The sequence below is a fragment of the Lagopus muta genome, chromosome 3 (genome assembly GCF_023343835.1).
Source record: "Lagopus muta isolate bLagMut1 chromosome 3, bLagMut1 primary, whole genome shotgun sequence".
Taxonomy (NCBI): Eukaryota; Metazoa; Chordata; class Aves; order Galliformes; family Phasianidae; genus Lagopus; species Lagopus muta.
The window spans coordinates 5,487,800-5,502,509 of record NC_064435.1 but is presented as its reverse complement, the minus strand read 5'-3'; the positions used below and the strand labels follow the sequence as shown (position 1 = coordinate 5,502,509).

The following is a 14,710-nucleotide window of genomic DNA, read 5'->3' as shown; positions in this document are numbered from 1 at the left end:
ACAGAATGTCTTGGGTTGGTAGGAACTGCAAAGATTGTGTAGTTCCAACACCTCTGCCATGACCATGGTTGCCAACCATTAAATCAGGCACTAGATCAGGTTGGACAGGGCCCCATCCAATCTGGCACCTTGAGCACTTCCAAGAATGGGGCATCCACAGCTTCTCTGTGCCAGTAACTCACTGCCCTTTGAGAAAAAATGTGTGCCTAAAGCCTCATCTAAACCTCCCCTCTTTTAGTTCAAAATTGTTCCTTCTTGTCCTGTCACTACCAGACCATGAAAAGAGTCAGTCTCCCTCCTGCTTATAACCTGTTTTTAAATACTGCAAGGCTACAGTGAGATCTCCCAAGAGCCTTTTCTTCTCCAGCCTGAGCAGATCACATAACATCTCTTTTAAGCAGCAATTCCTCAGACTAAAAGAACGTCTAAAAACTCCTTTTTTTTTTCTCCTTTTTTTTTCTTCTCATCCCATTCACCTCAGCCCTGTGATCCAGCTTATCTAGATCCCTCTGAAGGGCCTCCCTACCCTCAGGCAGATCGACACCACCTCCCAGCTTGGTGTCATCTACAAACGTACTGACGGTGCACTCAATCCCCTCATCTAGGTCATCAATAAAGATATTAAACAGGATGGTCCCCAGTACCGACCCCCAGGGGACAACACTTGTAACGGGTCGCCAGCTGGACTCAACTCCATTCACCACAACCTGCTGGGCACGGCCTTCTAGCCAGTTCCTTACCCAAAGAAGGGTAGACCTGTCCAGACCACGGGCAGCCAGTTTCTGCAGGAGAATACTATGAGAGACCGTGTCAAAGGCTTTGCTGAAGTCTAGGTAGACTACATCAACAGCCCTTCCCTCATCTACCAGACTGGTCACCCAGTCGTAGAAGGAGACAAGGCTGGTCAAGCACAACCTGCTTTTCATGAACCCATGCTGGCTGGGCCTGATCCCCTGGACACCAGGGGATCTTGCTTGCTTTTTTATTGCTTTCTTCCTACAATGATAACAGTGATAGCATCTCAGTCTTGCAAAAGCCCCAGCCACTATTTAACAGGAGTGGAATGGTGCATACCTGCTCTCTGTGCCTCAGTTCTCTCCTCACTGAACACAAGTGCGAAAAGAAGGAGACAGAGTAAATGGCATCTTCCCATAACAGACATATCTCCTTTCTCACATCAGCTTGTCTTTTCACCGTGGTGGGAAGCTCTCTAGAAATCCAATCTGTGGCCTATCAAGGAAAATAAAGAGCAAGTGTTATCTCACAGAAAAGCAAACAAAAGTAATGATGCAAGGCATGGGAGCATGGTTTTGGGGAGTTGTCTCTTCCGCTTCTCATTTTGTTGACGAGACACAAACCACTCAGACAAAGAGGCAAGAAGTTCACCTACTTTTCAAATGTTATAGCCTTTCACTGCCTCTATTCAGTGTGCAGCAGCCTGAGTGGAAAAGGAGAAAGATTACCAGATTATTATACTTTAATTGAGCTCACTGCCAACTGCACAATCAATGCACTGGAGTGGAAACTATTCTTGACATGGTCCTCCCACATATTTATCATTAGGAGATACAAGACGAGGAGCTGGGATACAGCCCACTGCAAATCACACACATTGCCACTTCGCCCATGGCTGCTTTCAGTTCCCAAGCCTCAGAAATGCTGAACACTAAAAACACATGGATGTTTTCCTATACGTGCTTGCTGCTGTCCATGTCCATAGTCATAAACTCAGCAGGTTCAAAATATATCTTTCAACTATTTAGGTAAGAAATGTAAAAGCTCAAGTGGAATACCTTCAGTATAAGGTTACTGTCTCAAATATACCTTGTCTGAAGCCACAGAATTCAGATAGTGCTGTAACAAGCCATGTCAAGTACAGCTACATTTTCTAACACCAATCTAAATCCTTTCTTACTGTTTAATCATTTATTTACTATTAAAAATTAATTTTTACTATGAGAATCATGAAATCATTGCACTTTAATGTACTAAACTCCACATTTGCAAGGGAAAATAGTTTCCACTTTGCAGCTCTTAATGCCTGAGGAATCATTTTGGAAAAGTTTTTCTCAGCTTCTGCTTCCATTTTTCACTCTTTAGTGTACAGATTTCTTGGTTCATTTTCTTAAAGAATTTCAGCTTTCTCTCTCTTTTAACATGCACATCAGTTTCTTCCCCTTGATGTGTAAAGAAGGCATAAAGGGAACACAGTACACTATAGATCATTGCTGTAGGGCTGATTATGCATTCTAGGAAATTTCTCTGCAAAGCAATACGGTTCTGAGGAATCACGAACAAAAAGCATAGAGGTGTCAGCATTTGTTCACGTACAGTCTTGATCAGTCAAAAAATGGGTCAATCTCTACTACGTCTCTCAGAAATAAATTGTAAATCATTCTGGTTTAGGAAATATGAAAGGGAAATCCTCCTGTACCTATAAATCTTTATTCTCAGTACAAAATGCAGGCTCCTGTATTTTCAAAGGTCTTTATCATATGCAGACACAAATAAGGTACTGAATACACTGCGTGCTCTACAAATAAGAAGTTGGAAGCATCTGCCAGAAGTGGAATATAAAAGCTAGATAAGATCCAAAAAGCAAAGTGCTTTATTTAAGCACCATCCCTAAGTCCAAAGAGCACAGGCAGGTGCTGTAGTTTACACCTCAACCAGACAGTGTCTCTGTGAGACAGTAAGGTTCTCACAGAGCTTGCTAGAAAAGGTTGCAAGGTAAAAAGGGCATTAAAATATCACCATTCCCCTACAGTAGTAGTTAGAATTTCCTTCTAAATAAACACATTACAGAAATACCGATCAGGCAGCCGCCTGTGGAGGGATCGGGCAGGCAACTTTAAATAGCTATGGGAGCCTGCAGCCCAAGGTTTTTTTTCCTAGGAAATGTTGGTTTCTGGCATTTAGGGAGAGATGGGAAACCAGATCTGCCATGGGGCATTCTGCACTTTCAGCGCTGAGAGCTCAAACGTCATTTCTGTGTCTGGGCTTGCATGGCAGCAAAGTTTTATAAATACATTATTAAAAACAGCCTTTGCCAGCTGCTAACTCATACAAGGCTAGAATAAATGGAAAAGACCACACCAGCTGGTGTCACTCAGTAGAACAGCAGCAGGATGGATGCATGCCAGCTTGAAAGGCAAAGATGTGGAGTTTGGTGGGCAGGCTTCACTTCATCCACTTCTGCTGGGGCAGAAGGGCTACATATATGACCAGACATGAGAAATGTGTTTTTAAGGAGTCACTCATCCCCACTCTAGCTAAAACACTTCAGTAGCTCATTGCTGTCTTATGCATGCTGAAAAGTATTTCAGAACAGTCATTTAGCCTAAAAATAGGGGAGGAGAAATGCAAATTAAACCAGAACATCTGCTTAAAATCTAGAATCATAAACTGTGGTGGCTTTAATATACATTTGTGGTTCAGTGTTATTATTGCACTCAGGCCAAAATACATTATTTTATCCATTTTTATACCATGCAGAATTGAACCAAGTCTCTTAACTTTAAACCAATTTATGAATGGATGTTTCAGGAAGATAAAATTGCCCCATCCACATCAACAGTTTTCAGAGGTGTTAGAAGAAAGGTTGGAGAAAAGGCATTTCTCATGAGAGGTTCTGTGCAGTATTTCTCCTCCATTTCAGTTCACCACTGTGAGACTGAGCCCAGTCTGTGATTCCAGAAGCTGACCAACATCTATGTCCCATTTCAGGAGAAACTGTTCAAAAAGTGCCCAGAATGGGACAGTTCGTGGGACAGACAATGTGGCATAAGTCAGTGTGCATCCGTTAAAAACACCTCTTTTTTTTCTGATTATTTTTCAGACTTCACTGTCAGATTACTTTGTGACATGTTTACATGTATTAGGTGATACTGCAAAGAGAAATGACAAACCCTATTATGACTGAGTTGGTAGACTCCAAGCCCAAGGTCCCATTTTTAATAGTTTAATGGGAAATAAAGGAATGAATAATTCTGACTGCATGCAAAAATGATGTGGAAATGGTATCCAGGCTGAAAAGAAGGCTGGTAAATGTTAAAGTGAGCTCTTCATGCTTAAAATATAGGCATAGGACCAAACTATTTGTACAGTCTCACAGCTGAACAAACAATATGCAGAAGATGGACACAAGCTCTATACAACATTTAACTTTGCTACTGCTTTTTTGGAGGAGTGGTATAGAGTTCTAGGTCAGTGAGCATCCGTGGTAAGGCCTGTCTGTTCTTGAACAATAAATAAACTCATTTTGGCAAATATTTGCAAAATTAAAAATATATATAAGTATATAAAAAAGAAAAAATGATGAAGGAGAATTCAGTATTCTCATCTCAAAATTACTTTACTTTTTTGCTCACTGTCAGGCTTCTCTTGCACTACTGCATTTTAAGAGATGCTGTTTTGTCTTCTTGATCCTTAAGGAGGCTGGAAGCAGAACCCTTGTCCAAAGCATCACATACACATCCTGAACCAAAATGAACAGCTGAGCTGAATATTATTGTGATCGAATTTTTTTGTTCTGTTCGTTTTTCCTGATTGAATAAAAATGAAAGAATATCCTCACATCAGTTTATTTGTAAAATAAAGCCCCTCTTCCTTTGTGAATAATATGATGCATTTTTCTGTCCTGCTCTCTCTGTCTTTGTCCTATCTGAGTGTGATGCTGAAGGGACATACAGGGATTTGTTTGAGCCTGATTCTCAGATAATACCTTCACATCATCATAATTCAGGGATGAGGAGGGCAAATTGTATGAAAGCAGCAAAAGCGTGTGCTTAGAAATGGTATTCTGAAAAAATGAAGGGAAAAGAAGAGACATTTGTAAGGAACGTGGCAGAGCAGAAAACTTAACAGTATTTCTAGAGTGAGTGATTTAAGCACAAGTACCAGATATTCCCTCCCTCAGCCCACCCAGCCACTGTTGTCCTGGTTTGAGAAATGTCATCTGTACTAAAACCCTCGTGAATTAAAGATAGGAAAAAAAAAAAGGTCAATTTCTGTGATTTCTTTCATCCTTTAGAGGAGTGAGTCAGTCACAAAATTGTATTAATAAACAAACAAAAAAAACCAGCCCACAAAATAATGTCAGCCTTAACATGAGAATTTCAGCAGTGTGATTTAACAACACTCCTACCTGATGAGAGCAAAAGTTCAAAGACCCTATGGGGTGGTGTAAGGAACAGTGATTAAGGTCTGAATGTAAAAAGCACAACCAGTTTTGGACTTCGGTGTGCTCTTTAGCATATCTGAGCTTATGCTGTAGGATATGTCTTACTAAACCCCAAAACTGACCTGTGCATCCTACTGTTAAAGTCAAAGGGGACTGCTAATACTTTTTACTTAATTTTACCCATTTGTCTGCTGCCACTGAACCTTCACTGTATGCCATATAAATTTACCATGCTGGCATTCAGAGTGTGATTTCAAATGCCTTTAGTATGCTCCTCTGAAGAAGCAGCTAGCCTAGGGTGAAAAAGGCAGTATCCAATTATAAAGCTTTACACATACACGCAAAAAGGAAAAAAACAAAACCAAACAAAAAAACACAGAACACTGATGCATCTGATGTCTTAGCAGAGTCAGCTTGCTGATCATGTCTGCTCCAACTACTGAACTAAGCAATTTAATTATCTAAATTATTGCTGATATGAGCAGGAAGGAGACGATATAAAAGAGAAATGGACTTTCTCTCCCTCGATCTGCCCATGCCATCATATATCTTAGTTCAATGCTTTTTAAAGAAATCATCCAGCGGCATTTCTGGTAGATGTGAACCTTCTCAGTCCTGATCCAAAGCCAACTGCAGTTAATGAAAAAAGGGCCACTGATTTCAGCAAGCATTATTTCAAAACCTATATGAACAAAGCAGAAAACCTTCTGCTAACACCAGCATTGCTCCTGAGGTACTTTGTTGATAGAATCACAGAATCGTTAAAGTTGGAAAAGACCATTAAGATCATCTAGTCCAACGGGCAACCCATCATCACGAGGCCCACTAAAGCCTGTCCCTACCAGCTGTGTTTAACAACAACTGAAACTGATAAAAGTCTGCTGAAACCAGAGAGGAGACTGTCCGCATCTCTGCAGCTTGTTGGATGGGGACATCCACATACCCTGAGAGCCAACAGATCCCCAGTCTTTAAGTATTGCCAATGCTGCAGGAACTGAAGAGTTTCTTCCCTCCTTTTTCACTATCACATCTCAAGAGCAACTTCTACACTGATCCCCAAAAAACGTATCAGTCGTATAGAGATGATTACTACGACTGCTAGCCAAAGAGATCTGTCATTTTGATGGCAGATTAAATGGAGTGCTGAGGAAACATCAGTAGAGCACTCAAACTCCTCAATTTGTTTGCCTCAGCTGAACTCTTACTCCTCTGAAGTACTTGGTGCTGGAACTACAGGTCCCGGTGAATGATTAATATCAATGCATTTGGAAAGGAGTTTGATTGTACAACAAATAAATTCTATATAAAACAATAAGGAGGAGAAATTTAATAAATAATTACTTGGTATGTGATCAGTGCCTGTCCGGGAGACTCAACAAGACAGAAATTGAATGGGAAAAAATACACAGAGAAGGGTAAGAAAGTGTCTAAAAGAGTCATATAGCATACTCCAAAAGGGACTGGATTAACTCGGCATGAGCATTTTCTAATTTCTACATGTTCCACTTTGCAAACTTAGAAATGTTATTTTAACCTCCATAAGACTGCATATGCACTTCTGGGGAAACCTGAGAGAAGGTCACAACTGGAATTCAACGGTTTCTGACTCCTTAACCTATGCTTAGATCATGCATCCTTCAAACTGATTCCTTTGTAAAAGCACCTACCACAGACTATTTAAAACAAGCTATTACTGGTTGCCTGCCAAATTGCTGCTATTCTAAAATGCCATAAGTACTAGGTGAGCACTTTGCAATGTATTTTTGCCTGCTGCAGCTATGCAGTATCTGCAGGCTAAAGCCTTGGTGCAATTACTCCATGTATAACTTTATAGTGATTTGTTCAGAGACAGTAACTCCAAATCTGAATTACACCTTTGCATATCAACGTTAGGAGTCTTTCTATTGACTGGCTTAGAAAACCAAAAACTAACCTGACACAAAAAGTTTCTGTGACATAATCTCTGAAATCCTGAAGCCTGTGCCTAGGTACCTCCAAATCCATATCACCATTTCCAAATTTACCTTGTTATTTCTCCTACAAACAAGCTGCACTCACACAATTGAACCAGTAGTCCAAACTAGGTCACTCAATAAGGGAGCTCATCCATCCCAATTATGACTCCATGGCACCCTGGCTGTTAGAAAGCCTTCTCCATATTTCCTCACCTATATTTTATTAACTTAACACATGAAATGTGTCTTGTGCTGCCACTTGGTCAGGGTTTGCAGTACACACACACCCTACAATTGGAAGTCTGACATCTGCATGTAATTCAGAGTGCCAGCAAATCAGGATTACAGATAACACTGTAATCCTCATGAGAAGCCCAATTCAGATATCTAATTTTACAGTCATTGGTGTAATGGATATCCAACTTAAAGAGAACTGACGTAAGCAAGGCAAAGACCAAACTGATGCCCACAGAGGAAGCAAATATTTCAAACTGTAAAAATGCTTTTTTCAAAATCCTGAGCTTGTCCCCAGTACAACCTCACTGCCATATATGTGGAGCACAATGATTTTTTTACAGGGTCACAGAACTCCAGTCCTTTGTCCTAAGCCCTGTAACCTACATGGGCAAAGACCCACAAATCCCATTTCCTCTCAAGCGCAGACAGAGAGGTTCCAGCCCATATTAACTACTAGGAAGAAGCCTTTAACACTGAGCTCCTTGAGGCTATTCAATATGAGGAGTGCTCTACTCATAGAGGGGCCCATTTCCTGCTTTTTATATCCTCATGGAAGTTCTTCCAACTCCTGAAGTGAAATCTAATATTTTTTTTTTTAGCACAGTACAGGATTATGTTAGTAAAAAGACCCATATGTCATGGCTTTATATAGTCAGCTAACAGAGCTGGAGCCAGGAACTGGGATGGTGGTAATAGCCTAAATCTGGAAAATAAGCAACATATATTCTAACAGGGAGGAGCATGATGAATGTATCTCCCAGAAATCCTACTGAGGCCAATGAAGAATGCTTCTTACTTCTTGCCCTATGCATTATGTTAACGGCATGGATAAAGATTACTAGAATCCGTAAAAGCTTCAGAAATGAGCTGATGTCAACTGTTTCACACTCCTTGGGTTAATAAAAGAGCTACACTAATTTGTAGTATACCACACTCTCACCCACCAATTCCCCAATGCTTCTGCTGAAATGTCCACATGACAGAAAATTTCCCAAATACAAGAATACATTTGCCTCCTACTCATACTATGTGGATGAATCCCTCCTCCACTTGTTCCGACAATTTAATAGCCATCTAATTTCCTGAAAGTTTGTGCAAAAAATAATGGCTACATTTGACTAAGAGATATTGTACTACAGTCTTTTCATTATGCAGTTTTCACGATCTTGGCCTTTTAAATGGAACTCAGACTCTCCTGAAGACACAAACACCCTAGCAAAAGTGAAAGATCAGTGACAAGGGGCAATAACACCAGGAGACACCTGTCACTACATGGGAAGGTGCAGATAGCAGGGTTGCAATCTCATATTTTCCCCTGATGCTTTCACTCTTCACTCGACATTTGCAATGCCTTATTCCCTTTGAAGGATCCACTACCAGAAATCCATCCGTCTGAGTAACTCCATGCTCTTTGAGGACATGCATTGTCACCTCTCTATTAAAACACAAGAAAGGAGAAGTGCAGCTGAAGAGACAAAGATTGCAGCTTGCACGCAATGCTGGACATAATCTTAATGGATATAGGGATTATTTTTTTTACATTAAGGGTAGTGAAGCACTATAACAGGTTGCCCAGAAATGTGGTAGATGATTCATCCCTGGAAACATTCGTGGTTAGGCTGGAGGGGACTCTAAGCAACCTGATCTATCTGTAGACGTTCCTGTTCAGTGTAGGAGATTGAACTAGAAGACCTTTAAAAGTCCCTTTTGATTCAAATTATTCTATGATTCTATGATTCAATGACTTTATAACTCTCTCCCTCTACAAATTTTAGAGAAGGTCATTCTTTGCTTCCCTGTTGCAGAGGGGCCTAGGGGTAGAAAGCAATTCACAGATAATTTTCATGGTAGCAAAGCACTTGGGATACTAGCCTGAAACACAAAACAGGACTGGAACCCACTTAGGATTGCTACTGTTTATTTCTCATAATGTGTAGCTAAAATCCCTCAAGGCACTCAGCTCTGGTGAAGTCCAACAACAGAACTCAAACTTAATCACAGAATCATAGAATATCTCAATTGGAAGGAGCCTACAAGGATCGAGACCAACTCCTAGCTTCACACAGGAGCACCCAGAAACAGACTCTACATCTGAGAGCGTTGTCCAAGTGCTCCTTGAACTCCAGCAATTTGGGGCCGTGACCACTGCTGGGGAGCCTGTTCCATGCCCACCATTCTCTGTAGGCTGCCATGAGGCCTCCCCTCAGCCTCCTCTGCTCTACTGTTCAAACTGAGTGACTTCAGCTGCTCCTCATCCATCTTGCCCTCTAGACCCTTCACCATTTTCATTTCCTTGCTTGCTCTCTAATAGTTTTATGTTCTTCTCATACTGTTGCACCCGAATCTGCAAATCTGTGCTAAAGGTGAGGCTGTACCAGTGCGGAGCAGAGCAGGAAGGTAACATGAAATCAGTTTAGGTGTCTGAAGAAGTAGGAGGTTTTATGGAGAATTGAAGGCTGCCTAAATGTTCCCCAAGAATGTTCTGGCTCTAATCTCAAATACTTCTCTCAGCCATGTAAGGTGCTGGGGCTAGGAATGAAAGACACAACTTCTCTGACCATATTGGTCTGAAACGTAGTTGTCTTCACCATCACAGTACACTTCTTTAAATTAAGAGAAATAAGAGGCATAGCGTTAAGATAGCATCAACTTTGAGTCAAGGCAAGTTGAACAGCATATCCTTGACATTTCAGGAATTTCTGTCCAGCACTGTGGCCATCATTAACAGAGGACAAATAGGCAATACAAGAATCAAGTAAAAGCAGAATTACAAGGATCATAAGTCTGAGATTGAGATAAGACACACTTCAGTCCTCCCTCCCCAAGTTTCCGAATGCAATAGGAAAAAAGCTACTGTCCATGAATCCTGACAGGATCCTGCCGGAAGAGCTACAGCAAAGCTTCATGTTTGCTCCCTTTCTTGGCTTTCATGTTTCCAAGGCTGTGAATAAGAACAACAGGCAAGTACTGATGGAGACAAAAAAAATTAGCAAATTAAGATTCAGAAGCTGTCAATGAAACAGAAAAGAACTTTAGCCAGACCATGCATTACTCTCATTTTCTTCCATGAAGGGCCGTCACCATCACTGCCACTCCCACAGAAAGGAAAAGAGACAAAAATTTGTGTTCTACAGCCCACACACAGCTCTCCCACCAGGGAATGATGGACGCTGAAGAATTATCACTTAACTGGTTTACAAGAAAGGCCAATACCTTCCAGTCTTGCACAACAGCTCAGTCTGCCTTTCTGTGCTTCAGGCAAGAGCTAGCACAGGGTCAGGTCAATAATTCTGACACTGACTGGAATAATCACCTCAAGTCTCACTGTATCCAATTTATCTAATCAAAATTCAGACTGTAGATGCCTAACACTGTATGTGTTTTCATACTTCAGCTACTAAGGATGAGTTCCCCTTCTAGTTCACAAGAAACCAAAAAATCCATAGCCAGATTGATTTTACATCTTCTTAAAGAGGATGAGTAAAATAAATGAACTACGTACAAGAAGTGCTTATTTTTCCCAAAGGCAATAAAGGCAGCTAGACAAACAGTAAAGATTTAGGTGCTGTTATTTCAACAGATGTCTGTCTGGTCAAGGTGACATAAGAAAGCCAGCCAAAAGCATCAACTACAAACACATGAATACCAATAATAGGAAATTTTAGCAAGTTCAGATGCAGAGGGTGTAAACTGTTGAAGTAGAAAGTCTGTCTAATGGGGAACTGAAGAAGCACATCTCAGTTCCGAAGTATCTCTTCCAAAATGATAAAACTGTGTTAAAAAGGCAGGTTTGAGTAGAAGGACAAAATTGAGGTTACCTGAGGGCAGACCACCAAAAAACAAAGGTAAAAAATAAAGCAAAGTTCCTTGACCTTTTACAGGATTTTTTTTGTTACTGGATCTCTTTCCCCACCAAGTAGCAAGCATTTTCCTTTGCTCTTCTCACACAGAGGAATGTGCAAAAGTACAAATGTACCATAGTGATAGGAAGAGATGCACATGAATTCACCCCATATACAGATAAGCAAAATTTCCAGTGTGGTAGTTTTCTGAAGAGTAACAGTTTTAATAAAGATGTTTCCTCTTTTCAAGTATTTTGAGAATATCTTCTTATTTCAATTATTTAAAAAGATGAAAAAATATTGTGAGATTGTGCTTGTTTTGCTCTTTTGTTTATGTGTTAGTATGGCTGACAGTCTGCTTCTTACTGGATAAAAAAAGGAGTTACAGCTCCTGCGTTCCATGGGTATGCAGAAGGCCAAATTTAATGAATGAAAGATTGTGATAGTCATGTTGATGTATTCAAAGAAAAATTTTTATTTAGAGTTTATTACAGATGAGGGAGAATTATGTGCAGTCTGACCTCCTGCAAAACATAAGTCCAAAAATGTACTTAAAAACCAGTATGTTATCTACATCTTGTACAAAAGATGCAGTACATTGGCTGCTCTATTAACTGCTCTAGAAAGCCTTCAGTCTTGATTTATGAGACAAAAGTGAGTCCTGCACCACAACTAGACAGTTGTTCAGATACCATCGTCCAACATACTGAAACTCTAGAATGAATTTATTAATTTTCTCTTTTTAGCATCCTCAAATGGTCATACTTTAAACTAAAACTCTTCCTTGTTTTTGGGGTCCAGAGTGAGTTGTTACGTTCAAGTAATACATTAAAAAAAACAAAATTTTTGCTATAAAGGCAAACATGAAACTCCACAATGCCAAGTCATTCCCTAACCCAAAAAGAGCCCCAAGTAAGAAGCAAATAAGAAATTAAACATCAGTGTTTCATTTGTGCAATAAAAGAAAAAATAAATAAATTCACAGGATCATAGCACATCACTTATTATATGCCATCCAGAAACTCTAGACACTGTGGCTGCTTGCTAGTGGCAGCTTAAATTCTATAGGAGAGAAACCAAACACAAGGTGATGCTGAATCCTCAGAGTGAGAAGAACTATGCATTTGTCTACAACTAAACAGTAAGCATCTCAAAAAGTTCTCCATCAAAGCCCCCCATGTAGCTATAGCAACTGCATTCACCGTATTTTTTATTAGGAAACATTTTTTAAAGCTATCTAAGAAAGTTCATGTTTCGGCTATTGTTAAGGTATTTAACTTTCAGGTCTCCCAATGCAATCCTCTCAATTCAGCTTCTACCCTTCCTCATCCACTTGGCATGCATGGCATGCGAGTTGCTGGGGCGACTCCCAAATTCTGGGAAGGAATTTTCTCTCCAAAATTCAATGTGCTTAAATCTAAATTGTTGGACTGTGGCTTTCGTTTGCAGTGAAACAACATGCCAGCTCAAAGACTTACATCTCTCAGGCAAGTCTAACATCCGAAGAGTTTTACGCTAAAGCAACAACTGATATAAAAAATCCCAAAATGCTCTGAAGGGGATGGGAAAAGAAATAACCTTTGTTCAAGATGGCTAAATAGTTAGATTTTGAGAAATATTTGCTGTGTCAGAATTCTGCTTTATTTTTACTTACACTACCAAGTTCAGTGAAGTGAAAAATCTTCAACACTACTTGGGATATGAAAACTTTGGAAAGCCATTATACTCAGCTTGCCTTACATAAGCTTTCCACATCATGATCTTCTTTATATGACTGGCATCATACCGTGCAATGGTCATGTTTGACATTTATCTGTTGAAAGGGATTTCTTTTTTCTTTTCAAGTAGCAATGTATGACCAGAAGAGAGTGCTGGGTTTCTCTTGTTCTTTGAAAAAACCATCTGACCAGAAGACTGATGTAGGATTAACTCATCTCTCATGCTCCCAACTGTATGAACACCAGCTCTGTGTCCCAAGTCAGTTGGAGAGAAGTACCCCAGCACTTCGCATTTGCTATCCTTTTTGAACAGAGAGAATTTTACTTCCTTCTAAGGTATGAGAAACATAGAAAAGATCAAATGCATAGTACAGTTCTTCATACCTGACACCAACTTACTACTTCTGACACATGTGGAAAAATATTTGGCAGACAAAATTGCAAGGTACATCCACTTGGGAGTGTGTACTCCGAAGTTTCTTCACTGACATTGGACACCTTATTCCCTTTCCATAGAGTGATATCAATTTGGCATTTACCCACTTGCAGCAGCTCATCTAGGTTGCCTCTGGCTTAGCTAATTATGAAGAGTCCACCATAAAATATGACACATACCGGAACAAAACAAAACAAAAAAACAACCAACAACACAACATCCTTCATAGCTTACTATCAGATTTCATGCAAAAGCTTTGTTTCGGTACATTTTCTTATAAAATTTAGTCCATTGCTTTCATAAAGCATTCGGTTATAACCACGCTGATGTCACCAAATACCTACTAGACCAGTGCTTCCCCTTCTTTTATGTGCTTTTCACTTGGAGACCCTGTAAGCATCAAAATCAAAGACCAATGTTAGAAGCTAGAATATGAGCCTCAATTAAGATTTTGTATTGCTCTCTTCCAGTACCTGAAAGGTGTTTACAGCAAGAGCAGGGTTGGTCTCTTCTCACTGGTCATAGGTGACAGTTTGAGGGGAAATGGCCTCAAGTTGCTCCAGGGTAAGTTTAGGTTGGATATCAGGAAACACTTCTTTACAGTAAGGGTTGTTAAGCACTGGAATAGGCTCCCCAGGGAGGTGGTTGAGTCACCATCCCTGGAGGTGTTTAAAAACCATTTGGATGTGGTGCTCAGGGACATGACTTAGCAGAGGGTTGTTAGAGTTAGGGTAGTATGGTTAGGTTGTGGTTTAACTCATTTTTCTTTAAGGTCTTTTCCATCCTGAGTTATTCTATGATTCTAGGAAAGCTAGCTGCAACTGAATGCAACAGAAACACTAGCTCTTCTGTCACAAGTAACTACATTGCTATCACCAACGTTATTCAACATTCCAGTGCACAAAAGCGTTATGACACCTGGAAAATATTCATAAGTTGTCATCTTGTTCCTAATAACATCCTGGAGGCAAAAAAGATTTCTTTCCCAGTGCATACCAGCGTACAAGAGTGTCAGCTTTATGATTCCAGCCTATGAATTACACCAGGAAGACTCAGTTTCACTGGCAACAATTCAAGAACAGGAAAGTCAAGACAGTGACATGACTTCAAAGGAACATGAGTTTTTGGAAAGATCATGGAAGTGCAGACTACGTATCTATGCTCAACACACTTCAGTTTCATCAGATTCCAAGTGGCAGGAATCAATTATGTTTTTTTAACAGCAAATCTTTGGTATCTCACTCTAAATCCCTCCTGATGGGCAGCTGCAACTCTATGTATTAGTGTAAATCAAAGGAAACACCAAAAATGCTAGCAAATAATAATAATGAAAATAAAAA

The 14,710-nt window shown here is 40.1% G+C and overlaps 1 protein-coding gene across 3 annotated transcripts in view; it reads right to left on the bottom strand.

Annotated features, from left to right (window-relative positions):
- Positions 1-14,710, bottom strand: part of COL22A1 (collagen type XXII alpha 1 chain) — a 226,658-nt gene that overhangs the window by 200,365 nt on the left and 11,583 nt on the right. The window contains exon 2 of one of the 3 annotated variants that reach the window (XM_048938957.1): positions 1,075-1,230. The exons of the other annotated variants lie outside the window; for them this stretch is intronic. Within the exon in view, the coding sequence (XP_048794914.1) occupies positions 1,075-1,162 (88 nt within the window). The 5' untranslated portion in view covers positions 1,163-1,230. The remainder of the gene's footprint in view (positions 1-1,074; positions 1,231-14,710) is intronic. 3 annotated transcript variants of the gene reach the window in all.